The sequence below is a fragment of the Phyllobates terribilis genome, unplaced genomic scaffold (assembly GCF_046119375.1).
Source record: "Phyllobates terribilis strain yellow unplaced genomic scaffold, ASM4611937v1 Scaffold_2__4_contigs__length_985480577, whole genome shotgun sequence".
Lineage (NCBI taxonomy): Eukaryota > Metazoa > Chordata > Amphibia > Anura > Dendrobatidae > Phyllobates > Phyllobates terribilis.
This window is the reverse complement of record NW_027362762.1, coordinates 602,588,658-602,615,398: the sequence shown is the minus strand read 5'-3', so window position 1 is coordinate 602,615,398 and position 26,741 is coordinate 602,588,658. Positions and strand designations below refer to the sequence as shown.

The following is a 26,741-nucleotide window of genomic DNA, read 5'->3' as shown; positions in this document are numbered from 1 at the left end:
ATAAGTGAGTACACCCCCCTGTATTCTCGGTACGTTATACATACAGTGCTAAGCGTACGTGAGTACACCCTCCTGTATTATTAGTACATTATATATACAGTGCTCAGTATAAGTGAGTACACCCCTATATTATCAGTACATTATATATACAGTGCTCAGCATAAGTGAGTACACCCCTCTATTATCAGTACATTATACATACAGCGCTCAGCATAAGTGAGTACACCCTCTGTATTCTCAGTACGTTATACATACAGCGCTCAGCATAATTGAGTACACCCCCCTGTATTCTCAGTACGTTATACATACAGCGCTCAGCGTGAGTACACCCTCTGTATTCTCAGTACGTTATATATACAGTGCTCAGCATAAGTGAGTACACCCCTCTAAATTGAGTACGTTATATATACAGCATTCAGCGTAAGCGAGTACACCCCTGTATTATTAGTACATTATATATACAGTGCTCAGTATAAGTGAGTACACCCCTATATTATCAGTACATTATATATACAGTGCTCAGCATAAGTGAGTACACCCCTCTATTATCAGTACATTATACATACAGCGCTCAGCATAAGTGAGTACACCCTCTGTATTCTCAGTACGTTATACATACAGCGCTCAGTAAGTGAGTACACCCCCTGTATTCTTAGTACGTTATACATACAGTGCTCAGCATAATTGAGTACACCCCCCTGTATTCTCAGTACGTTATACATACAGCGCTCAGCGTGAGTACACCCTCTGTATTCTCAGTACGTTATATATACAGTGCTCAGCATAAGTGAGTACACCCCCTGTATTATTAGTACATTATATATACAGTGCTCAGTATAAGTGAGTACACCCCTATATTATCAGTACATTATATATACAGGGCTCAGCATAAGTGAGTACACCCCTGTATTATCAGTACATTATACATACAGGGCTCAGCATAAGTGAGTACACCCCCCTGTATTCTCAGTACGTTATACATACAGCGCTCAGCGTGAGTACACCCTCTGTATTCTCAGTACGTTATATATACAGTGCTCAGCATAAGTGAGTACACCCCTCTGAATTGAGTACGTTATATATACAGCATTCAGCGTAAGCGAGTACACCCCTGTATTATTAGTACATTATATATACAGTGCTCAGTATAAGTGAGTACACCCCTATATTATCAGTACATTATATATACAGTGCTCAGCATAAGTGAGTACACCCCTCTATTATCAGTACATTATACATACAGCGCTCAGCATAAGTGAGTACACCCTCTGTATTCTCAGTACGTTATACATACAGCGCTCAGTAAGTGAGTACACCCCCTGTATTCTTAGTACGTTATACATACAGTGCTCAGCATAATTGAGTACACCCCCCTGTATTCTCAGTACGTTATACATACAGCGCTCAGCGTGAGTACACCCTCTGTATTCTCAGTACGTTATACATTCCGCGTAAGTGAGTACACCACCTCTATTCTCAGTAATTTATATATACAGCGCTCAGCGTGAGTACACCCCCCTGTATTCTCAGTACGTTGTACATACAGCGCTCAGCATAAGTGAGTACACCCCTCTGAATTGAGTACGTTATATATACAGCATTTAGCGTAAGTACACCACCTGTATTCTCACTGTTATATATTCAGCGTGAGTACACCCCCCTGTATTCGAAGGACATTATATATACAGCGCTCAGCATAAGTGAGTACACCCCTTGTATTCTCAGTACGTTATATACAGTGCTTAGCGCAAGTGAGTACACCCCCAGTATTCTCAGCACATCTTATATATGCTGGACGCGTTCTTTAGTCCGAAGTCGGAATGGGTGGCGCCTGCTCAGTGAGGCGCCGGAGTCAGCACGTGTGCATACCACACTGCGGCGCCATTTTATTGACACTGTGGATCCGAATTCGCAGACAGCATCTTTAAACAAAATGGCGCGGTATGCTTACATGCTGACTCCTGCACCATTAATAAAATTAAAAATGTACCAATAAAAATGCTCGCCACCCGGGCGTAGAACAGGTTCAATAGCTAGTTACTTATATATTTGTTTGTGATACGGGCATGATCATTTTATTGGAGACTCTCTAATAATGCGGCTGTTCCGTATACTATGGGCTTCTTGCTGATCTTCCTGTACCAGACAATACTTTCAGGATGCTCTAGGGGATTGGTTGTTTTGTGCATATAGTAGTTCCTCCCTTGGGGGGTGGGAGACTGCTATGGTGCACCACGTCTATTGGCACATTCATCTCTCGTATAGGGATTGATGGAGCTAAACGGACGTTGTACAAACAGTCTCTGAAACATAAACCTGTCATTGTAGCCTTGGTGATGATGTTTCATCTTTGGAACAAACTCGGGTGTGGCCCATAGTTATTATTATTATTTATTATTATAGCGCCATTTATTCCATGGCACTTTACATGTGACAAAGGGGGTATACATAGCAAAAACATTTACAGAATCTTAACAAAATGAGTCAGTGACTGGTACAGGAGGAGAGAGGACCCTACCTGTGAGGGCTCACAATCTACAAAGGATGGGTGGGGATATAGTAGGTGGGGGTAGAGGTGGTCATGCAACAATGTGGTGGAGCGGTGGTTACTGCAGGTTGTAGGCTTGTCAGAAGAGGTAGGTCTTCAGGTTTCTTTTGAAGGCTTCCACGGTAGGCTAGAGTCTGATGTGATGGGGTAGAGAGTTCCAGAGTAGGGGAGATGCGCAGGCGAAATCTTGTATGCGATTGTGGGAAGAGGAAATAAGAGGGGAGTAGAGCAGGAGATCTTGTGAGGATCGGAGGTTGCGTGCAGGTAGGTACTTGGAGACTAGATCACAGATGTATGGAGGAGTCAGGCTGTGGATGGCTTTGTATGCCAAGGTTAGGGTTTTGAACTGGAGTCTCTGGGCAATGGGGAGCCAGTGAAGGGATTGACAGAGCGGAGAGGTCGGGGAATAGCGAGGGGACAGGTGGATTAGTTGAGCTGCAGAGTTTAGAATAGATTGGAGGGGCGTGAAAGTGTTGGAATGGAGGCCACAGAGCAGGAGTTTGCTGTAGTCAAGGCCGGAGATGATGAGTGCATGCACTAGTGTTTTTGCAGACTCTTTGCTGAGGAATGCGCGGATTCGGGAGATATTTTTGAGTTGGAGTCGGCAGGAAGAGGAAAGGGCTTGGATATGTGGTTTGAAGGAGAGATCAGAGTCCAGGGTTACCCCAAGGCAGCGAGCTTGTGGGACTGGGGAGAATGAACAGCCATTGACGTTGATGGATAGGTCAGGTGGAGGATATGAATGAGAGGGTGGAAAGATGATGAATTCTGTTTGATCCATGTTAAGTTTTAGAAATCTGGCAGACATTGTGGGATTTTGGTTAGTAGGGAGGAGATATCGGGTCAAGAGAGGTAGATCTGTGTGTCATCAGCATAGAGGTGATACTGAAAGCCGTGAGACTCTATGAACTGTCCCAGGCCGAAGGTGTAGGTGGAGAAGAGCAGAGGTCCTAGAACTGAACCTTGGGGGACACCGACAGATAGGGGGCGAGATGATGATGAGGAGGTGGTGCGTGAGTGGGAGATGCTGAATGTCCTGTCTGTTAGGTATGAGGAGATCCAAGATAGGGCCAAGTCCGTGATACCAAGAGATGAGAGAATCTGTAGTAAGAGGGAATGGTCGACTGTGTCAAAGGGAGGTAACAGGTCCAGGAGGAGGAGGATGGAATATTGTCGCTTGGATTTGTCGGTTAGTAGGTCGTTGGTGACTTTGGTCAGGGCAGTTTCAGTGATGCAGCCGGAAGCCAGATTGTAAGCAGTATAAGAGGGAACATGAGGAGAGATGGGAGGACATTTCAAGGTGGACATGTTGTTCGTGTGTATATATTATTATACACATATACAGTACAGACCAAAAGTTTGGACACACCTTCTCATTTAAAGATTTTTCTGTATTTTCATGACTATGAAAATTGTACATTCACACTGAAGGCATCAAAACTATGAATTAACACATGTGGAATTATATACCGTATATTCCGGCGTATAAGACGACCCCCCTACTTTCCTGTTAAAATATAGAGTTTAGGATATATTCACCGTATAAGACTACCCCTTTTCCAACGCATACCAAACACCGGTAAAAATTAAAAAAAAACAGATTTGAATTTAACATGGTCCTTTTTTAATTTAAATTCTTATGACATGCAGGTATATAGCAGGAAAACTGTCACTCATAAACATATTAAAATAGGGGGGACCCCACGTCATTTTTTGGGGGGGTCCCCCATTCTAATAGCTAGTAAAGGCTAGGTATTCAGCTGGGGGCTGATATTAGTAGCCTGGGAAGCTCCGTGGGTATTACCCCCTTCCCAGACTTCAAACATCTGCCCCAGCCGTCTGCTTAACCTCCGCTAGAGACTATAATGATGGTGGATCCCACGCCAATTTTCTTTTTAAAAAATCCTTTATTTTAACACTAAATGACAATTGAGGGGTTAATAAAGATGCAGTCCCTAAATTATTAATTTTGTAATTAATTTTTCCCAAAAATGTTGACGTGGGGCTTCGCCATATTTTTGTGTCCAGCCAGGTACAGCAGGCAGGAACGGGCTGCCCCCAACCACCAGCTGCCTATTTGTACCTGGCCGGACACAACAATATAGGGAAGCCCTTTTTTTTTAAATTATTTCATGAAATAATAAAAAAAAAAAATACGTGGGGCTTCGCCCTATTTTTGTGTCCAGCCAGGTACAACTAGGCAGCTGGGGGCTGGAATCTGCAGCGCAGGGAGGCCCAAGCTTTCTGGGCCCCCCCTGCTGCAAATTGCAGTCCGCAGCCACCCCGGAAAATGGCGCGTTCATAGAAGCGCCATCTTCTGGCGCTGTACCCAACTCATCCAGGGCCCTGGTGCGGTGGCTCACTGGGTAATAAAGGGGTTAGGGCCAGCTTGGCATTATCAGCTGGCCCTAAGCCCGAAATTCATGGGGTCACGCCAATATTAGACATGACCGCCATGAATTTCTAGTAAAGTAATTAAAAAAAACACAACACCCAGAATAAAGTCCTTTAATTGAAATAAAGACACAATTTTTTAATGTTCTAAATTAAACCATACTTACCATCACGCCCATTCCAGCTGAAGCCAACGATCTCCTGCAATAAAAGTAAAATAATAAAGCAACCTCATCCTTACCTCTCCATGGTTCCCAGGACCGGTCCAGCTCTGCTACATTCACATGACAGGCTGGACCGCAGCAGAACGCTGCCGTTCAGCTTGCCATGCGGCAGACACTGAGAAGCGCAGGCATGCTTGTGCTCCTCAGTGTCTGACTGTGACGGCATCCAGATGAGCCGAGATCATGTCCAATGAACTCGGCTCACCTCATGCACGTCACTGACAGCGTGGGAAAATTCTCCTGCTCCCCGCATGCGCAGTAGAAGTTTCCCACGCTGTCAGTGACGGACGTCCAGGAGGTGAGCTGAGTTCATTGTCGGCTCATCTGGATGCCGTCACAGAGAGACACTGAGGAGCGCAAGCATGCCTGCGCTTCTCAGTGTCTGCGGGATGAGAGGCTGGATGGCAGCGTTCTGCTGCGGTCCAGCCTGTCATCTCGATGTAGCAGAGCTGAAGCTGTCCTGGGAACCATGGAAAGGTAAGGATGAGGTTGCTTTATTATTTTTCTTTTATTGCAGGAGATCGTTGGCTTCAGCTGGAATGGGCGTGACGGTAAGTATGGTTTAATTTAGAACAATAAAGAATTGTGTCTTTATTTCAATTAAAGGACTTTATTCTGGGTGTTTGTGTTTTTTTTAACTTTGACTATGGGGTTAGTAATGGGGGTGTCTTATAGACGCCTCTCCATTACTAACCTGGGCTTGATGTCAGCTGGCATTATAAGCTGACATCAACCCCAGCCCTATTACCCCCTGCCACCGCTACAGGGCAGCGTGGAAGAGCGAGGCTAAGTGCCAGAATTGGCGCATCCTATGGATGCGCCATTTCTGGGGCGGCTGACGGCTGGTGTTTCTAGCCTGGGAGGGGGCCAATATTCATGGCTCCCTTCCTGGGCTATTAATATCAGCCCCCAGCTGTCTGCCTAGCCTTTGCTAGCTATTAAATTAGGGGGGACCCCACGTCATTTTTTTGGGGGGGTTCCCCATTTTAATAGCTAGTAAAGACTAGGTATTCAGCTGGGGGCTGATATTAGTAGCCTGGGAAGCTCTGTGGGTATTACCCCCTTCCCAGGCTTCAAACATCTGCCCCAGTCGTCTGCTTAACCTCCGCTAGAGCCTAAAATTAAGGGGAACCCCACGCCAATTTTTTTAATAATAAATCCTTTATTTTAATACTAAATGACAAGTACAGTAATCAACACTGTCACTGTACTTCATATATATGTGACTGACATGTTTCTATCTATCTAATCTATGTGTGAAGCTCTATTCTGTCTGTTATAAATTGTCGGGTACAGATGCTGAATTGCCGGCCGGCTTTTTTAAAGAGACAGTGCATGAAAACACTATTATTTGTTTTAATAAATCCTTTACACTAAATGACAAGTACAGTAAGCAATACTGTCACTGTACTTCATATATATGTGACTGACATGTTTCTATCTATCTAATCTATGTGTGATGCTCTATTCTTTCTATTCTAAATTGTCGGGTGCCGGCTTATGCCGCTGCTGAATTGCCGGCTTTTCATATATTGTCACAGAAGCGATGCGAACTTCCCTGCTCCGGACACAGCGCAGCGCTTCTGTGACAAGTGAAAGCTGTCGGCACAGAAGTCCTGCCCTGTGTCCGGAGCTGGGAATACGCAGCGATGTGTCAGTTTCAGCACAGAAGCGCTGACTGTCTGGACGTACCGCCGCCGTATTTTAACTCCCTCCACCTTATATTAACTCCGACATGGCAGGGATACGGCCACGGCAGCTTATTAACACCCCCAGAGTATCCCCGCATGTCAATTTCTGAAAGTTCAAAAGCATTACCGGCGTATAAGACGACCCCAGACTAGACAGAAGATTTTTCAGTCTTCAAAAGTCGTCTTATACGCCGGAATATACGGTACTTAACAAAAAAGTGTGAAACAACTGAAAATACAGAAAAATCTTTAAATGAGAAGGTGTGTCCAAACTTTTGGTCTGTACTGTATATGTCATATATATATATATATATATATATATATATATGTATTATGTGTATGTATAATTTTTTTTTTTGGGGGGGGGGGGTTGGCATTTGATTTTGGCTAATTTTATTTCTTTTATCCCACAGTCTTGTTACCTAACCTTTATCCTGTAGTGATAGGCACAATTCTTGTTCTGAATGCTTGCATTGCCTTTGTTTCTAATTTTGCCTGTTCCTTTAATTTTGTTTTGCAGGATCAATATGGAAACTATGTCATTCAGCATGTTTTAGAACATGGCCGGCCTGAAGACAAGAGTAAGATTGTTGCAGAGATTCGGGGCAATGTCCTGGTTCTTAGTCAGCACAAGTTTGCTAGGTGTGTTTTCCCATAGAATGAAGTATGATTTTACAAATGTGTTTTTGAAGCCATTTAAAAAAAGACCTGTTAGCAGGATTTTGGATTGTAATGTAAGGAAATGGCTATAATGGCGCATTAATGGAGATTAAATTGGTATCAGTGTTCTTGATTTTCAGTAATCGCCCATTTAAGTTGTATGCTAATGAGACACTGCACTTGATCATCTCCTGCCAGTGTGGGTATTCTCCAGCTGCTCAGTTTACCTCTGGTCCTTGTATGGGTGTTTTCTGAAGAACAAGAACATGGATTTCTTTAAAAAAGAAAAAAAAATAATCAGCATTTAAAGTGTTATTTTGGCAGTCTTTACAAAATGACATTTTTCTGACAGGTCTTTTTTAAGGCTTTATGAAGAAAGTGTATGTGCACACAAATGAGGTTTTGAAAACGTTGCTTTTTTTCAATTTATTCAGTATCGAATATGAGCACCACTTGCAAAAAAAAACAATTACACGCCTTGTCATGCTATCAGTGAGGTTATTAATGATTGACTAGTAGTGTTGAGCGAATGTGCTCGTATAACGTATTATCCGAGAATGCTCGGACTTAACCCGAGTACCTTCGGCGTATTCTGCTAATATGTTTGACTCCCTGCGGCTGCATGTTCCAAGCTCATCCGAGCATGTTCACTCAACACTAATGCCTAAGGAATGTTCTTTTTTAAGAAAACCTATAAAATAAACTTTTAATTTAATCAATAATAAAGCTCCTTTACTCTCCCTCAACTCTCTGGGAAGGGAGGACGTTCAATGTTGCGCCTATTTTCTCTCAACACCACTTAATCTGTACGCCCTAATGCAACAATGATTAGAATGCAAAAAAGACTCCTTAGGGCCTACCAAAGTCTTAGTTACTTACCGGTAACGGGACTTTTCGGAGCCCATGACAGCACCACAAGAGAGGGGTTCCGCCCACCAAGGACCGGAAACCTACAGACTTTAAAAAGGGCGGCACCTCTCTCTCGCCTCAGTTTAGTTTACAGAGCATGACAGGACTGCCAAGGTTAGTACAACAAAAATCCAATTCACAACCATGAACTAATTCCAAAGAAAAAAACATTTTTTTTTCTATTTATAAATCACCTTATAAGCTTGAGATATCATATATCTACAGGAGTGCTCCCACAAACGTGAAGGGAGGGAATATAAGAGTGCTTTCATGGGCTCCGAAAAATCTCGTTACCGATAAGTAGCTAAGACTTTATTTGGTCGCCCATGAAAGCACCACGAGAGAATTACAGAGAGGAAATTTCTAGGGTGGGACCACAGTATGGAGCACCATTCTCCCAAAGGTGAGATCGGTAGAGACGCCCAAATCTAACCTATAGTGCTTGTAGAAAGTAGAGGGAGAGGACCAGGTAGCAGCCTTACTTATCTCCTCTGTGGAGACGTCCATCTTTTCTGCACAGGAGGTCGCCACTGCCAGAGTAGAATGGGCTCTTAGACCTTCAGGCACATCCTCACCAGACGAAGAATAGGCCAGAGCGATAGCGTCTCTTATCCAACTTGCAGTCGTGGATTTAGAGGCCCTATAACCTTTTCTAACCCCCTGGTATCATAGGAAAAGTGATCTATCTTTCCTGCAACTTTCTGTGATTTGCAAGATATTTGATAACACATTTTCTAACATCTAGAGTGTGTAAATTTTCTTCCTTCTGGTTTCTAGGGTTTGTACAGAAGGAGGGTGAAACTATTTCTTGGGTTCTATGAAAATGAGTTGACACTTTAGGAAAATGGGCCGGGTCGAGTCTGAAGATTATTTTAGCCTCTAATATTTGAGTGAAGGGAGGGGCCGTGGATAGTGCCTGGATATCGCCCACCCTTCTGGCTGAAGTTAATGCGACAAGAAGTGATGTTTTAAGGAAGATGACTTTTAGGGAAGCTGAGTCTAAAGGTTCAAAAGGTGGGTTGGTCAGTGCATTTAGGACAAAGTTCAAGTCCCAAGGTGCAAGTTTAGACTTTACAACAGGCCTGGATCTAAAAGATGCCTTAATGAATTTTGAGATCCTGCCAGATCACAGGAAAACAAGGCGCCTAAAGCTGAGACCTGAACCTTCAGTGTACTAGTAGCCAATCCTAGTTCCAGGCCCTTTTGGAGGAACTCTAAAAATCTTCCCTATAGGTACGCCTTCCTCTACTCTGGCACCTGAGAAGGACAACATTTTTTTTGCCAGGTTCTAGCATATAAACGTGTGGTAACTGGCTTCCAACTGCACAAAAGGGTTTCCACTAAATTGGATGAAAATCCTTTTTTCTCCAATAATGCCCTTTCAAATTCCACACCGTCAGATGTAGTTCTGGAGCTGGCGGGTGAACAATTGGCCCCTGAGAGAGGAGGTCCAGGAGTTCTGGCAGAACCCACGGGTCTCTCAACGACATTTCCCTCAGACAGGCAAACCAGGGCCTCTTGGGCCAGAACGGTGCTATAAATAGTATCTCTGCTCTGTCTGTCCTGACTTGCCTTTTGACTGCAGGAAGCCAGGATAGCGGGGGAAAGGCATAAGCCAGACTGAACGTCCATGGAATCAGAAGAGTCCACAACCAGGGGTCTTTCCATGGGATTTAGGAACAGAATTTTTACTCTTCGATTTTCTTTGGTGGCAAATAGGTCCCCCACTGGAAGACCCCACATCCGGGTCATCTGAGAGAAGAGTTGTTGGTTTAGGACCCATTCTCTCTCCTTTAAAGTACTGCAGCTCAGGAAATCCGCTTTGGTGTTTTCGCTTCCTTTTGTGTAAGGCAGTGAGGGAGAGTAAATGTCTTTCTGCCTTCTGCAACAGTTTGTCTGCCACTTTCATTAGGGATTTTAATCGTGTACCCCCTTGGTGGTTTATATAAGCCACGGCTACGCGGTTGTCCGAGAACACCATGACGTCCTGGGCCTTCAAGGGATACAAGGAATTTGTTTACTGCCTTATCAATCGCCAATAACTTTTGTATTAGAGGAGTAATTCTTTTCTTCCTCTGACCAAATCCCCTGGACTAGCTCTTCTCCTAGATTCGCTCCCCAACCCGATGGACTTGCATCAGTTACCAGCACCCGGGAAGGGCTCACCCCTCAGGGAACCCCCCCTGGACAGATTATCATCATCTAGCCACCATTCCAGGCGCTCGATCGATAACGTTAGTTTACCATCCAGCTCCCCCCCTAGAAGAGACTGATTATATAACACGTCCCACTGTAACGCTCTAGAGTGGAATTGAGCCCACAGTACTGCGGGAAAACAGGAGGTCAAGGTACCCAACAGGGATATGGCATTTCTAAGTGACATAGAGGGAACATCCATGGCTCTCTTTACTTGATGCTGAATCGTATTAATTTTTGGGCCGGAAGGTAAGATTCTTGCTTCTCTGAATCTAACATGACTCCCAGGAATAGCTGGATCTTTAAAGGGACTAGCTTAGACTTCTGTAAATTTAATAACCAACCCAAGCTTTGTAGGATGGACATCACTCTTTTCAAGTGATTCTCACAATAATGGTAGAAATTCCCTACTACAAGGAAGTCGTTCAGATAGGAGATGATGAGAATGTCTTTTTCTCTAACATGAGCCATAACCTTGGCCACTATTTTAGTGAAAACCCTGGGTGCTATGGCTAGCCTGAAAAAGGGAAGGATGTGCACTTGAAGTGTTTAATTAACCCTGCTGTTCTGTTCGGTCAAAAATGACCGAATTTGAAATTTGATATTTTTTAAAATAATCATTATGCGGTTCTGAAACTTGTGGTTAATTGACTTTTCCTCATTTGAGGAGTTCTTACTATGGGTAGTTTTTTCTTTTCTTTTTTTTTTGTGCTCCACGTTTTTTTTACACTTGTACCGTTCGGTCAAAAATGACCGATAGCCTTTTATGCTAATCTCCTGCCATTTTTTGAGTAAAATAAAGGCGTTATAATCTCATTTTGGACTATATATTACATCTACTACTATTTCTCAGTTTATCTAGGTCCTTTCGGTCCATGCAGATTTACACATACATACATTTTCAAATTACGATACAGCAGATGGATTCGCTTCCAGTATATCTATGTGCAAAAATTTTTTGCTGTATCTTATTTACCCTGCTGTTCATATAGAAATCGTTCAATTCAGTTGTAAACATTTCACATTGTACATGAAAAGATTTTCTTATTTTCAACAGTAGTTTCTTATGTTCCCAAAAAACACAAACCGGTCATTCTGATGAGCACAATGCACCATGATAGTGCAATCGGTAATCGAGACGACAGAAAGCTGGACATGATTTTACATTGCAATCCCACAAAAGGGGCAATTGATACTCTAGATCATCTCATAGGCACTTACACCTGTAAACGCAAAACAAATCAGTGGCCAATGGTTGTTCTTTACAACATTTTTGATGCATCGGCATACAATGCATTCGTGTTATGGTGTGAAATACACCCAAATTGGAACAAAAATAAACTATATGAAAGAAGAATTTTTATAGAGGAGAAAATCACTGGTTAGCCCGTATATCCAAGAAAGAAAAGTAACACCCAGAGATGATGGAGCGACAGCCATTGTCCACAGGTCCAACAGCATGCTAAAGTGAACCAGCGGCTTCCACCGGCACTGCTACCATACCCACAGCCTCCACCAGCAATGCAACCAGCCTAAAACAGAAACGATACGCCTTCTGTCCAACATCAAGTAATCACAAAACAAATGTGATATAGTAACATAGTATTTAAGGTTGAAGGAAGACCAAGTCCATCTAGTTCAACCCATAGCTTAACATGTTAATCCAGAGGAAGGAAAAAAAAAAAAACCATGTGGCAAACACTAAGCTCCACATTGGGGAAAAAAATTCCTTCCTGACTCCATACGACAATCAGACTAGTTCCCTGGATCAACGCCCTATCAAGGAATCTAGTATATATAACCGGTAATATTATTCTTTTCAAGAAAGGCATCCATGCCCTTCTTAAATTTTAACAGTGAATCACTCATTACAACATCATGCGGCAGAGAGTTCCATAGTCTCACTGCTCTTACAGTAAAGAATCCTCGTCTGTGATTATGATTAAGGCTGTGTCCCCACGATGTGTTTTTTAAGCGTTTCTGCAGCGGCAAAAACGCTGCAGAAACACTCAAAAAATGCATGGTAGAAGGCCTGCCATGTCCCCCAATAATAATCCGCATGCGCTGTGCACATGCTGCGGAAATTTCCGCTGCGGATTATCATTGCGGAAAAAAACGCAGCGCTACCAATTATTTTGCGGAAGTGCTGCGTTTTCGCCATCGACTTGCATTAGAACGCGCCAATTCCGCAAGACTGCATCTGTACTTGCGTAATTGGCGCGTTCTAATGTGCGGATTGTACCCGGGTGTAGAGGAGAGTCTCATCCACACCCAGGTACCATTAAAAAAGCTGTAAAAGAATAAAATAAAAAATAAATATATACTTACCTTCTGGCGGCCCTCGCTGCGCTCCTCCTTGCTTCCCGGCACTTCGCGATGGAATGAAGGACCTGCGCTGACGTCAGTCATGTGACTGGTCACGCGAAGCTGACGTCGGCAGGTCCTTCAATCCACCGCTGCCGGCAGCCGGGACGGTGAAGCAAGACAGCGCGGGCCATCGGAGGGTAAGTATACATTTATTTTTTGACATTCTCTCGGTCACACTATATAAATCCATGCTGTTTGCATGGATTTATATAGTGTGACCAAGTTGACAAGCACTTTCCAAGTGATGCTAAAATCGATTGGAAAGCGCTTGTCAACCCGCATGCGGAAATGCAAGTGAAGAACGCTTCACTTCATGTCCCTGGCAGGAAAACGCATGTAAAATCCGCATGCGTTTTTTTCTGCCAGGGAGATGAAGAAACGCTCAGGAAAAAATCCTGAGCATTTCTACATCGTGGGCACATAGCCTAAACCTTTTTTCCTCCAGACGTAGAAGATGCCCCCTTGTCCCCGTCTCAGACCTCAGAGTAAAAAGATCAGTAGAAAGGTCTTTGTACTGTCCCCTCATATACTTGTACATAGTAATAAGATCACCCCTAAGCCTTCTTTTTTCCACAGTAAATAACCCCAAGTGTAATAACCTGTCTTGGTATTGCAGACCCCCCAGTCCTCTAATAACCTTGGTCGCTCTTCTCTGCACCCGCTCTAGTTCAGCTATGTCTTTCTTATACACCGGAGACCAGAACTGTACACAGTATTCTAAGTATGGTCGCACTAATGACTTGTATAGAGGTAAAATTTTGTTCTCCTCATGAGCATCTATGCCTCTTTTAATGCATCCCATTATTTTATTTGCCTTTGCAGCAGCTGCCTGACACTGGCCACCAAACGTGAGCTTGTCGTCCACCAATACACCCAGGTCTTTCTCAGTGACCGTTTTAATAATAATAATAATTTTTATTTATATAGCACCAACATATTCCGCAGCACTTTACAATTAAGCGGGGACATGTACAAACAATAAATTCAATACAGGTGAGACACTTTAACAGTAACATCAGGAGTGAGGTCCCTGCTCGCATGCTTACATTCTACAAGGAAATGGGGGGACACAGTAGGTGGAGAGTGCTTGTTATATCAGGTCAGGCAATTATAATAAGTCGGGATTGTCATATAAAGCTGTATGATCTGGTCATCAGCCTGTATGTTTAAGTGCAGTACTCAATTACCGGGTGCAGTTATGTGTGTGGAGGGTATGGAGAAGGATGAACAGTGGGGGGTGGATTCTGAATAGTATTTAGGAGGGAACAGGGGAAAGTTAGTTTACTGGGTATTTGAGGTGGTAGGCTTGTATAAAGAGATGGGTTTTTAAAGCACGCTTGAAGACATCAGGGCTAGGCATCAATCGGATAGTCTGGGGTAGAGCATTCCAGAGAACTGGCGCAGCACGAGAGAAGTCTTGGAGACGGAGGTGCGAGGTTCGGATTATGGGGGATGTTAGTCTTAGGTCATTTGTGGAACGGAGTGCACGGGTAGGATGATAGACTGAGATGAGAGAGGAGATATAAGGTGGTGCAGAACTGTGGAGAGCTTTGTGGGTGAGAGCAATGAGTTTATATTGGACCCTGTAGCGAATGGGTAACCAGTGTAATGACTGGCACAAGGTGGAGGCATCGGTGAAACGGCTGGACAGAAATACAACCCTGGCCGCCGCATTCAGGACAGATTGGAGAGGGGAAATTTTGGTAAGAGGGAGACCGATCAGGAGAGAGTTGCAGTAGTCCAGGCGAGAGTGAATAAGAGCCACAGTAAGAGTTTTAGCAGTTTCAAAAGTGAGAAAAGATCGGATTCTGGAGATGTTTTTAAGATGCAGGTGACAAGAGCGAGTGAGTGATCGGATATAGGGAGTAAAGGAAAGGTTAGTGTCAAATATGACCCCAAGGCAGCGTGCGTGCTGCTTGGGAGTTATGGTTGAACCCTCCAAGGTAATTTCGATGTTAGGTAGAGTTAGGTTAGTAGAGGGGGGAAACACAAGAAGTTCAGTTTTGGAGAGGTTCAGTTTAAGATAGAGGGAGGACATGATGCTGGACACAGCAGACAAACAATCCTTGGTATTTTGTATTATAGTAGGGGTGATGTCAGAGGAAGAAGTGTATAATTGGGTGTCGTCAGCATAGAGATGATACTGGAACCCAAATCTGCTGATTGTTTGTCCAATAGGGGTAGTGTATAGAGAGAAGAGGAGGGGGCCTAGGACTGAGCCCTGCTTAACCCCGATAGAAAGGGGACGAGGAGAGGAAGGGGAGCCAGCAAAAGATACAGTGAAAGAGCGGTCAGAGAGGTAGGAGGAGAACCAGGAGAGAACAGTGTCCTTGAGGCCTATAGAGCGGAGCATAGTGAAGAGGAGCTGGTGATCCACAGTGTCAAATGCTGCAGAGAGATCCAGGAGAATCAGCAGGGAGCAGTGACCTTTGGATTTGGCTGTTAGTAGATCATTAGAGACTTTGGTGAGGGCGGTTTCAGTGGCGTGTAAGGAGCGGAAACCAGATTGTAGAGGGTCGAGGAGAAAGTTATCTGAGAGATAGCGGATTAGACGGGAGTGGACCAAGCGTTCCAGGAGTTTAGAGATGAAAGGTAGGTTTTGCCCAGTGTTTTACAATTAAGCATATAATTATACATTTTATTTCCTCTACCCAAGTGCATTACCTTACATTTATCCCCATTAAAGCTCATTTGCTATTTATTAGCCCAAGCTTCAAGTTTACATAGATCCTCCTGTAATATAAAATTGTCCTCCTCTGTATTGATTACCCTGCATAGTTTAGTGTCCTCTGCAAATATTGAAATACTACTCTGTATGCACTTTACAAGGTCATTAATAGATATGTTAAAAAGAAGCGGGCCCAATACTGACCCCTGTGGTACCCCACTGTTAACTGAGACCCAGTCTGAGTGTTTTCCATTAATAACTGCCCTTTGTTTTCTATCACTGAGCCAGTTCTTAACCCACATACATATATTTTCCCCTATCCCCATTGTTCTCATTTTATGTATCAACCTTTTGTGTGGAACCGTATCAAAAGCTTTTGAAAAGTCCATATACACAACATCTACTGCATTTCCTTGGTCCAGTCCGGAACTTGCCTCCTCATAAAAGCTGATCAGATTAGTTTGACAGGAACGGTCCCCCATGTTGATATTGGGTCATGAGGTTATTCTTCTTCAGATACTCTAGTATAGCATCTCTTAGGAAACCCTCCAGGATTTTACCCACAGTAGAGGTTAAGCTTACTGGCCTATAATTTCCAAGTTCGGTTTTTGTCCCCTTTTGAATATTGGCACCACATTTCCTATACGCCAGTCCTGTGGTACAGACCCTGTTATTATGGAATCTTTAAAGATTAAAAATAATGGTCTATCTAGGACATTACTTAATTCCTGCAGTACTCGCGGGTGTATCCCATCCGGTCCCGGGGATTTGTCAGCTTTAGTGGTTTTTAGACGCCGCCGTACTTCCTGCTGGGTTAAGCAAGTGACATTTACTGGAGAATTTTTGTTATCACTGATCATGTTTTCCGTCTTGTGATTTTCTTGTGTAAATACGGTTGAAAAAAAATCATTTAGCATATTGGCTTATGTTGCAGTTGTGCAAAGTACTTATGCAAAAGACAAGTAAATTATACTTGTGACGAATGCAAACAGTAAATTTAGCACCGTGACCTTATTTACCATTTTATATAGAAAAAACTGAACTTTTTTTGAAAAAATATATATTTACATGCAGTTTGATGTTAGGAGTTAGTTTACAGTTATATCAATTATATTTTTATGTGCAGTATGCATGAATATTGCAATAAGGCCATGTAACATTTTTTGATAGAAAAAAACTAAAAATTACGTTTTTGATTTCATTTGTTTATGAACAACCATGTTCACATACAGTATAATAATGCAACAGGTATTAAAATAAAACACTTAAATTAGCAAATTAGCTAAAAATCAAGACTTTAATAGGTCCGGTCAAAAATGAGTATAGTAGAACCGAACAAAACAGCTGGGTTACCCCCCCCACCCCCATATTCACAGCTACCCTTGAGTATTTTTGGTAATCCGCATGAATGGGTACATGGTGGTACACATCTTTGAGATCTAAGACTGCCATATAACAGCCAGAAAAGAGAAACTTTATTGTCGTTTTTAGTAATTCCATTTTAAAGCTATCCACCTTTTAGATATTTATTTAAGGACTTCCGATTGATTATTGTAATGAAGGAGCCATTTGGCTTGGACACCAGGAAGATGGAGGAGTAAAACCCCTGACCTCTCTCTGTCTCTGGAACCTCCACCAGGACCGACTTCGCCATTAAGTCATGAATCTCCTTCTGGAGGTATAGCTACTAGTCTGGAGAGGCGAGAGCGGGTGGGTAGGGAAGAAAATTCCAGCTTCAGTCTCGACTTCACGAGACCGAGGATCCATCCACTCTCAGTGCTGCAGTCCCAGGCTGGGAAAAAGGAGGCAAGCCTCCCCCCCCCTACCTGGGCTAAACGTCATTGCCCTAACATTCGGGCTCACTGGGAGGATGATCCGAATAGCAGTCCTCTACCTCTTGGTTTGCGCTCCTCATGTTTGTCCTGGTCCTTTGCTGACCTCCTACAGCTAAACTTTTTTTCTTCGAAAAGACTGTTTGTAGATAGGCATGGGTACTGATGGAAATCCTTTTTTGGAATCTTCTGCCTTTTCGAGTATCTCCTTCATTGTGGAACTGAACAGATCATCTCCCTCACAAGGGATGGAACACAACCTGGACCTAGCCTGAATGTCTCCTGGCCAACACTTTAACCACAGGGCTCGACATGCAGCTGATCTTGCTGCCAGCCCTACCGAGTCTGCTGAGACATCAGCGAGAGGCTGCAGCACCTTGAGCAAGGGGTATTGAGGACAAGATCTGACTTCTTGCCACTCCCTCCTTCAACTGTGACTCTTAACTGATTCAGCCAGATTATTAAAGTCCTGAAAGTGCAGGTAGCCGCAACTGTCTGCTTTAAGGCCCCTGCTGCAGTCTCCCATGTGCCTTTTAGAAAGGCATCTGCTTTTCTGTCAAGTGGATCTTTCAACACTCCCATGTTGTCGAAGGGTAAAGAGGATTTCTTAGAGGCTTTGGTTATGGCCTCATCTAGTTTAGGGGCTTTGGACCAAGAGGAATATGCCGCTTCCTTAAAAGGGTACTTCCTCTTAAATGAAGGAAGAGAGCCTTTTCTTTCTGGCGTCTTCCACTTTCTTTGGATTAACCCTTGGATTTTACTATTTAGGGGGAACATTTCTTTTTCTTCTGGTCCAACCCCCCAAGCATCATATTTTCCACAGATTTCTCTGTTCTAGAGTTCACGATACCCATTTTGGTACGGACAGCTTTAACCAGGGCATCAACTTCTTTTAGGGGAAAGCAGTGATGGCTTGAGTCACTATCAGAAGTTGAGGAGAGAATTATCCGAATCTTCAGGGTCAATAGGGACCGAGGAATCCTCGGATACTGGAGAATAGTGTCTACCCGCTTTACTGTTTTTTTTGGAGAGGGCCTTGCCTATCTCTTCTTTAATCAAGGATCTTAATTCTGAGTAGAAATCGGGAGTCTCTTCAGCCACAGTCTTTATGAATTCATAACCGACAGAGTTTTTAAGGCAAGAATCTGGCAAGGGGATTTTACATAGGGCACAATCCTTGTGCTTGAATTTAGTATCACACTTCATTCCCTGAAAATTTAACAAGGAGAAGGGACAATCACCAAGTGAACTTTCACGAAGATCACTTACACTCTGTCAAACATACGGTACCGGGTTTGCTAAAGGATCTATGTGAGCCGGAGGTTTTTCTCTCTGGGCTGCAGAAATCTTCCTTCTGCCTGAATCTTTCTGGGATCTCGTAGATTCATGTCTCCCTGTGGAACGGCTGCTCCGTCGTTCAGAACGAGAGCGGACTTGTTGCTGCTGCTCCTGCTGCAGCGAATGCTTCTCAGAATGGCTCCTCATGGAAATTTGAAGAACTGGGAAGCACCACAGCAGTGGAGTCAATCCTTTTTATATTGGTCACTGCCCCGGTACCTTCAGGTCAGCCGACCCTCTGTGTGGCTAGGACAGGCTCCCTCCCAGGGAACCCCTCCCCTGGACGAACACGCCCCCTCTGGCGCATATACGGCCGGAGGGGGCGTATTACCGCGGGCAAGTATGCGGGCCGCCATTTTGGCCCGCCGTGTCTTCAGGCCACGCACATCACGCAGCCTCGCGATCATAGAATTCTGAAGCACAACATGCGGCCGCGCCCTCCAGCCGCGTCATCCGGCCGCGCCAGCCACTTCACCCGCCAGCGTGGCCCCACTTCCTGCTGGCATACCGGGGAGTTACGGAATGCAGGAGTTCCCCGCCATCCGAGCCACGCTTGAGCGTCCATCCTCAGGCAGGGGAGGCCAGCTCATCCTCACCACCGCTCACGGAGAAGGCCCCCCCACCGTGGCGCTTCCAAGAGTCCCGCACCGGCCGAGGCAAAGAATGCATCCCTGCCTGAACCGGCCGGTCGGATCTGGGACAAGAAGGGTTTTTTTTTCCAGCTAAGCCTGACAGGTTCCCCCATCAAGGACAGGAAACCAAACTGAGGCAAAAGAGAGGTGCCGCCCTTTTAAAGCCTGTGGGTTTCCTGTCCTTGGTGGGTGGATCCCCTCTCTCGTGGTGCTGTCATGGGCGACCGAATAAAACATCATACACAGGCAAAAAAAAAAATCTATAAGGATTCTCCCAGCACAGATTAGACTAGACTATATTTTGAAGAATCTCAACAATAAACCTAGATACATAAAGTGACATAGTACATATACAGATAAGACGTGTATTGATCTCACCCATTCTTCACCATAATGGAGTCATAACCCAAGGAGGTCCTCTTGTTCTTGATGATTCACCTGGTCAGATTGTCTACCCCGTCATGCCCCTTGCACTGGCAGAGGAAGGACAAAGCCGCAGTCTATGGAGCGCCAAGGAATGGATGGTGAAGAGGAAATAATAAAAAACACCTTTATTAGGTCAATAAAACAACACGTGTTTCGGCAGTAGAATTACTGCCTTCTTCCGTACACTTGCACTGACTCCCGTCCTGATAAGGACAGTACCCAAGTGTGGTACTAATGCTGCTTTATAGGCCCTAAGGGGTCTTTTTGGCATTCTTTCTAATCATTGTTGCATTAGGGCGTACAGATTAAGTGGTGTTGAGAGAAAATAGGCGCAACATTGAATGTCCCCCAGAGATTTGAAGGCGGGTAAAAGAGTTTTATTATTGATGAAATTAAGTTATATTTTATAGGTTTCCTTAATGCTTTTTGTATCTTATTCCTGAGGTTGCATATCCGGTTTCTACATGGACTTTGGTACTTATAATTGTTAAAGGAGTATTCCCATCTCTAAGATCCTATCCCAATATGTAGAAAGTGTAATAATTAATATTAGCAAATTCCTCCAATTAGAAATGTAGTATAGTTCTGATTCACTATGTTTCTTTCCTCATGTACACTGCATTACAGGACCTTAGGTATCCATGGTTATGACCACTGATATAGTGACAGTTGCTAGTGGTCGTAACCATGGATACCTAAGGTCCTGTAATGCAGTGTACATGAGGAAAGAAACTTAGTGAATGAGAACTATACTACATTTCTAATTAGAGGTATTTGCTAATAGTATTATTATTACACCTACTACATACTGGGAGATGGGAATACCCCTTCAAGGAATGTATTTCAACACTGAGTGCCATTAGGCTAGTAAATAATCACGATCCACTGCAGCAGCTTCCTTTGCAATTGCCAAAAAATTATGTTCCAGATGTACTTGATAGGAGACAAGTCCCGAGACACTGCTGGCCCATGGTAGCTTGTTTATGCCACTCAAGCTGCTTAAAGTAGCACAAACAACATGTGTTTGGGCACTGTTGATTAACAGCTCCTGAGAGAGTTGCCGTACCACTGGTTCCATGATCAGATCAATGTAATGCCAAAATGTTAGTCTACCTGGAATGAAGACAATATGGCTCTGGCTACCGTACATTATGCCGTCCTATACCATAATCGCGGGAGTACAACTGTTTTGTTGACGTTCCATCATCAAGGCTTCTTTGGCATTTCCCACATGATCTCATCAGATTCGAAGAATGCTGAGTAGTGATCAATGTCTGTATTGCACAAAGTGATTTAAGTGTATTATATGAAGTGAAACAAATGTTAGATCCCAAGACTAATGCATCAGACAGTGTCTACACAAACCCTCAGAAGGCATTTGTATGACAATGGGCTACGAGCCAGTAGTTCCATCGACATCATGCCACTACTCTCAAAAGCTTTCATGGTGAAAAGGCAGAGTGCAATGGAGGCTGGAATAGAAGTATATCTTCAGCAATTAGTCTCGCATGCTTAGACATGTAAAGTTGTGTATTTCTGCACGTGGCGTTCATACTTGATACTGAATAAATCGAGATGTTTTGAAAACTGTTTCCATTTATTTTATCATTCGAGTATAAATAACTCCTTCATGGCCTTGTTAGATCTCTCTAGGAAACACTGAAATACCACATCCTAGATATCACTGAATGAATGAAATATTCCAGTTGCAAATCATTATTCATTACATAGTGGAATTCATTGAGAACAATAAAACCTAAAGATGATCAATATAAATCAAAATATGACATGGAGGTCTGGATTTGCAATGCTCAAATTCATTGAATACTCAAATTCAAAGTGGAAAATTAAATTACAGACTGATCCAACTGCAGTGGAAATGATGCTTTGTAGTGCGTGTGACCATCACATGCTTGTATGACCTTCCTACAACGCCTGTGCATGCTCCTGATGAGGCGGTGGATGTTCTCCAAAGGAATCTCCTCCCAGACCTGGATTAAAGCATTAGTCAAGTCATGGACAGTTTTTGGTGCAACGTGGCGTTATCGGGTGGAAAAAGACATATGATGTTCTAGATGTTGGGATTCAGGTCTGGGAACAGGCAGGCCAGTCCAAACCATCAATGCCTTCATCATTCAGGAGCTGCTGACACACTTCAGCCACGTGAGGCCTAGCATTGTCATGCATCAGAAGGAACCCAGGGCCCACTGCATCTCATAATGGTTCTGGGGATCTCCTCCCGATGCCTAATGGTAGTCAGTGTACCTCTGGCTAGCACATGGAGGGCTGTGCAGCCCTCCAAAGAAATGCCGCCCCTCATCATTACTGACTCACTGCCAAACCGATCTTGGTGGAGAATGTGACAGACAGCAGAACGTTCTCCACAGCATCTCCAGACTCTCTGGTATGTCACATTTGCTCATTGTGAACCTGACCTCGTCTGTGAAGAGCGCAGAGCACCAATGTCGAATCTGCCAATCTTTATGTTCTCTGGCAAATGCCAATTGCCCTGTACGGTGTTGGGCTGTAGCTCAACACCCACCTGTGTATGTCGGGCACTCATACCACCTTCATGGAGTCTGTATCTGACAGTTTGAGCAGACACATGGATGTTAGTGGACTGCTGGAGGTCATTTTGCAGGGCTCTGGCACTGTTCCTCCTTGCACAAAGGACGAGGTAGCTGTCCTACTGCTAGGTTGTTGCCCTTCTACGGCTCCTTCCACGTCTCCTGGTGTACTGGCCTGTCTCCTGGTATCTGCTCCATGCTCTGGACACTGTGCTGACACACAGCACTACCCTTCTTGCCACAGCTGGCATTGATGTGCCATTCTGGATGAGCTGCACTACCTGAGTAACTTCTGTGGGTTGTTCTGTAGACACCGCCTCATGCTACTGTATCTCTAGGGTTGAGAGCTATGACCAAAATGCAAGTGTGACCAAAACAGCCAAAAAGGATGAAAACAGAGAAATGGTCTGTGGTCACCATCTGCAGAACTACTCCTTTATAGGGAGTATCTTGCTAATTGCCTATCGTTTCTACCTGTTGTCTGTTCCATATGCACAACAGCAGGAGAAATTCATAATCAGTCTTGCTTCATAACTGGACGGGTTGATTTAAAAGAAGTGTGATTGACTTGGAGTTACATTGTGGTGTTTAAGTGTTCCCTTTATTTTTTTGAGCTGTGTATGTATGTGTATTTAAATGAAGGTCTTTATCAAGGGAAAAAGAAATCCAAACCTACAGGGCCCTGTGTGAAAAAGTGATTGCCCCCTAAACCTAATAACTGATTGTGCCACCCTTAGCAGCAACAACTGCAATCAAGCATTTGAGATAACTGGCAATGAGTCTATTACAATTCTCTAGAGAAATTTTGGCCCACTCCTCTTTGCAAAATTGTTGAAATTCAGCCACATTTGAGGATTTCCGAGCATGAACTGCCTTTTTAGGATCTTGCCACAGCATCTCAATCGGATTATGGTCAGGACTTTGACTACGCCACTCCAGAGTCTTAATTTTGTTTGTTTTTCTTAAGCCATTCAGAAGTGGACTTGCTGGTGTGTTTTGGATCATTGTCCTGCTGCATAACCCAAGTGCGCTTCAGCTTGAGGTCATGAACAGATGGCCGGACATTCTCCTTCTGAATTTTTTGGTAGACAGCAGAATTCAGGGTTCAATTTATCACAGCAAGTCTTCCAGGTCCTGAAGCAGCTAAACAACCCTAGACCATCACACTACCACCACCATATTTTACTGTTGAAATGATGTTCCTTTTCTGAAATACTGTGTTATTTATATGCCAGATGCAATGGGACATTCACCTTCCAAAAAGTTAAACTTTTGTATTGTCAGTCCACAGAGTATTCTCCCAAAATTTTATGCAAAAGAATCAGAAAAGGGGCTTTTTTTGTTTTTGTTTTTTTCCTCCCTTTCTTCCAAGAGCCCTAACTTTTCTATTTCAACTGTCTGTCTGTATGTGAGGTGTATATTCATCCTTTTGTCTTTGTTTTTTCTTTTGGTCATAGTAATGTGGTGGAGAAGTGTGTGACACATGCCTCTCGCACAGAGCGGGCAATGCTAATTGATGAAGTTTGTTCAATGAATGACGGGCCTCACAGTGCCTTATATACCATGATGAAGGATCAGTATGCCAACTATGTGGTGCAAAAAATGATTGATGTGGCAGAGCCGGCGCAGCGTAAAATTGTCATGCACAAGGTAAGTGTAAAAGTCCTGCAAGTAATCTTTTAGCTGAAGTGGCTTTGATCTTAGTACATATATTTAAAGAAGGGCAAAGAACCTTTGTTTTTAAACTTGTCAGTCAAAGTGTTGGTATAGGACTTGCAGTAGCTGGTATCTAAAAGTCTATTTCAAAACATGCAACCTAAGACAAAAGACCACCTCTTGATGGCCATTTCTTGAACAACAAACATGCCACAAATGTTTTTTTAAATGCTTTAGAGAAACTTCTTTTTATAAATATCAAAAGTACTACATTTTGTATTTAAATAACAGTAGGCACCTACATGCTATCCCCTCACACAAGGGAATGAACACCCTACAAAAGCACACTACAGCTTCAAGTATCATTCCACCTTACAACATCTCAGCGTGGTGGAGATGTGGACACGTCATCTTATTGGTCTGGCGGGGGGCACTTTTCGGATTTGATTAAATTGGTGAATATGTAGAAATTTAATTTTTTATCAATTGTATGTGAATTATATAAAAAGTTGTATGCTAATGTAATCATACAATTAATATAAATGTATGTGGATTTATAAGATTAAGTTTTTCTATAGCATTTAATGAAACATTTATGGTATACATTGTTTTGAAGAGGCTTATGTATTTTAAAGCAGTGGCTAATATCTACTCATAATTGCTATTTTTTAAACTAAATTAGAGCTTTTTAATTGAGTAAATATGCATGACCCATACTATGCCTTACGCATATTCTTCTTTCTTAGATTCGACCCCACATTGCCACCCTACGTAAATACACATATGGCAAACACATTCTTGCTAAGCTGGAGAAGTACTACATGAAGAATGGTATGGATCTGGGACCGATGTGTGGTCCCTCCAATGGCATCATCTAGAGATCTTCCTGAACCCACTGTATCCCCTAATTCTGCCCACCGCGTGGGAGATTCGGGGCGTAGCTGTTTCAACAAACCTATGTAAATGTCTTTAATTTTATTACACCTGACACATTATTATTATTTTAAAGATCAACTTAACCCTTCCCACTGTATTTCTGTATAGAATCACTTGTACATATCTTGTACATGTCCCCCTCCCTTTCTGATTGCACATTTTACCATTATGTGCTTCAGAGCCCTTGTGAATAAATTTGCTCTTTGTGAAGTCCAAAAGGATACTGAAAATTTTTAAGCCAAAACACATTTTTCCCCTTTTTGCTTTTATTTTAAAACATGCTTTGTTTAAGCAAGAGTTTTCCATATCTACCATGTCATAAACTCCATATGTAAATTTATATATGAATTTACATATACATTTTCTTTCTTTTTCCAAGTTAGTTCTGTTTTATTGTGCAGATATTGAGATCGAGGCAGATAACCTGCCCTTTTTACGACTGTATTTTGATTTCAAGAGACTTACTTTAGCATGTCCACCTTAATTCTACCCCCCCCCCTTCCCCCCAATACCCTTTTTTCGCTTTGTATAAATATGTAGTGTATACTTGATATAGATATTTGCATATATATAAAACTTTGTAGTATTTTTCTTTTAATTTTTTTGATGTTTAAATACAGATGTATCCTGCAGTAAGTGGACATAAACCCTTTTGACTGTAAAATTGTACATTTGTAAAACCTCAGTAATGTAAATGTGAGTTTGAAAATCGACATAACCCCCTTCCTTTTTGGTAAGAGAAAAGAAAAGTTGGAAAAAAAAAACTTTAGGCCAAATTGTGCATTTTCAGAATTCTTCTACAGAGCTATTGGTCGTGATGTTGTAAATTGTAAATTGTAATTTCAGCCAGGCAAGACAAAACCGCATCTTCCTTCTTACCCTTTTTTAGTTGGTTTGATATATCATTTTATTTCCACAATTAATTTGGATAAGTGTTAAATTTGCTCTAAATTAGTGCAGAACTCTTGTAAAATCAGCCAACTGGAAGTTGAATTTGAACTGAAGACCCCATTGAAATCTTGTTAGTCATTCTTTACTGTACAGATTCTAATGTTTTGTTTTGCATTTTGTCTCACTTGTAAGTTGCTGTAACATATTGTCCACTTAATTCTTTCTTGTTTGAATATACAAATGTAATAGTTAAACGGTGTATATTTACAACAGACATTAAATCCCCTTCTTTTGTGTATATTACAATTGAATTTTCCAAGCACACTTGTTTAACTGTATGTGTATAATTAAGAATCCCCTTTTCAATTGCCAGATGGAGCAGTAGGAGGGCAATGGGGAAGGGGCATTATTGGCCCTGTGGATGCTTTTGATTTAGCAATTATTTTTTGTACTTTGTGTAGAATGTCTATAAAACGATGTGTGATCTTTATTTTGACAATTACAGAACTTTGGAATCTGTTTGTAGTCTATTTTTCTGCATCCATCTCTGTTCTCATTCTGTCATAAACAATCTACAAGTAAGAGTGTTGCCACAGCAGAAAAAAGAAAAAAAAAAAAAGGTAAACTTCATACCACCTGATTATAGATTCCAGATTTATAGACTCAATGGTAGTTTTTGCCATTTTTATCCAATCTGTTATCTTATAGGGAATTTCTGTAAAATAGTACATGTGATAATATCTATATTTGGAGCATCATCACCTGAGCTATAGGGAAAGTTGAGTTTTTCACTCTTGTCACTGGAT

The 26,741-nt window shown here is 42.7% G+C and overlaps 1 protein-coding gene across 6 annotated transcripts in view; it reads left to right on the top strand.

Annotated features, from left to right (window-relative positions):
• The window catches only part of PUM1 (pumilio RNA binding family member 1), a 141,022-nt gene extending 114,781 nt beyond the window's left edge, over positions 1 to 26,241 (top strand). For all 6 annotated transcript variants that reach the window (XM_073666494.1, XM_073666488.1, XM_073666482.1 and 3 more), the window contains exons 20-22: positions 7,378 to 7,499; positions 23,910 to 24,102; positions 24,855 to 26,241. In XM_073666494.1, coding sequence (XP_073522595.1) covers positions 7,378 to 7,499; positions 23,910 to 24,102; positions 24,855 to 24,986 — 447 coding nt within the window. In that variant the 3' untranslated portion in view covers positions 24,987 to 26,241. The remainder of the gene's footprint in view (positions 1 to 7,377; positions 7,500 to 23,909; positions 24,103 to 24,854) is intronic.
• The last annotated feature ends 500 nt before the right edge of the window (positions 26,242 to 26,741 follow it).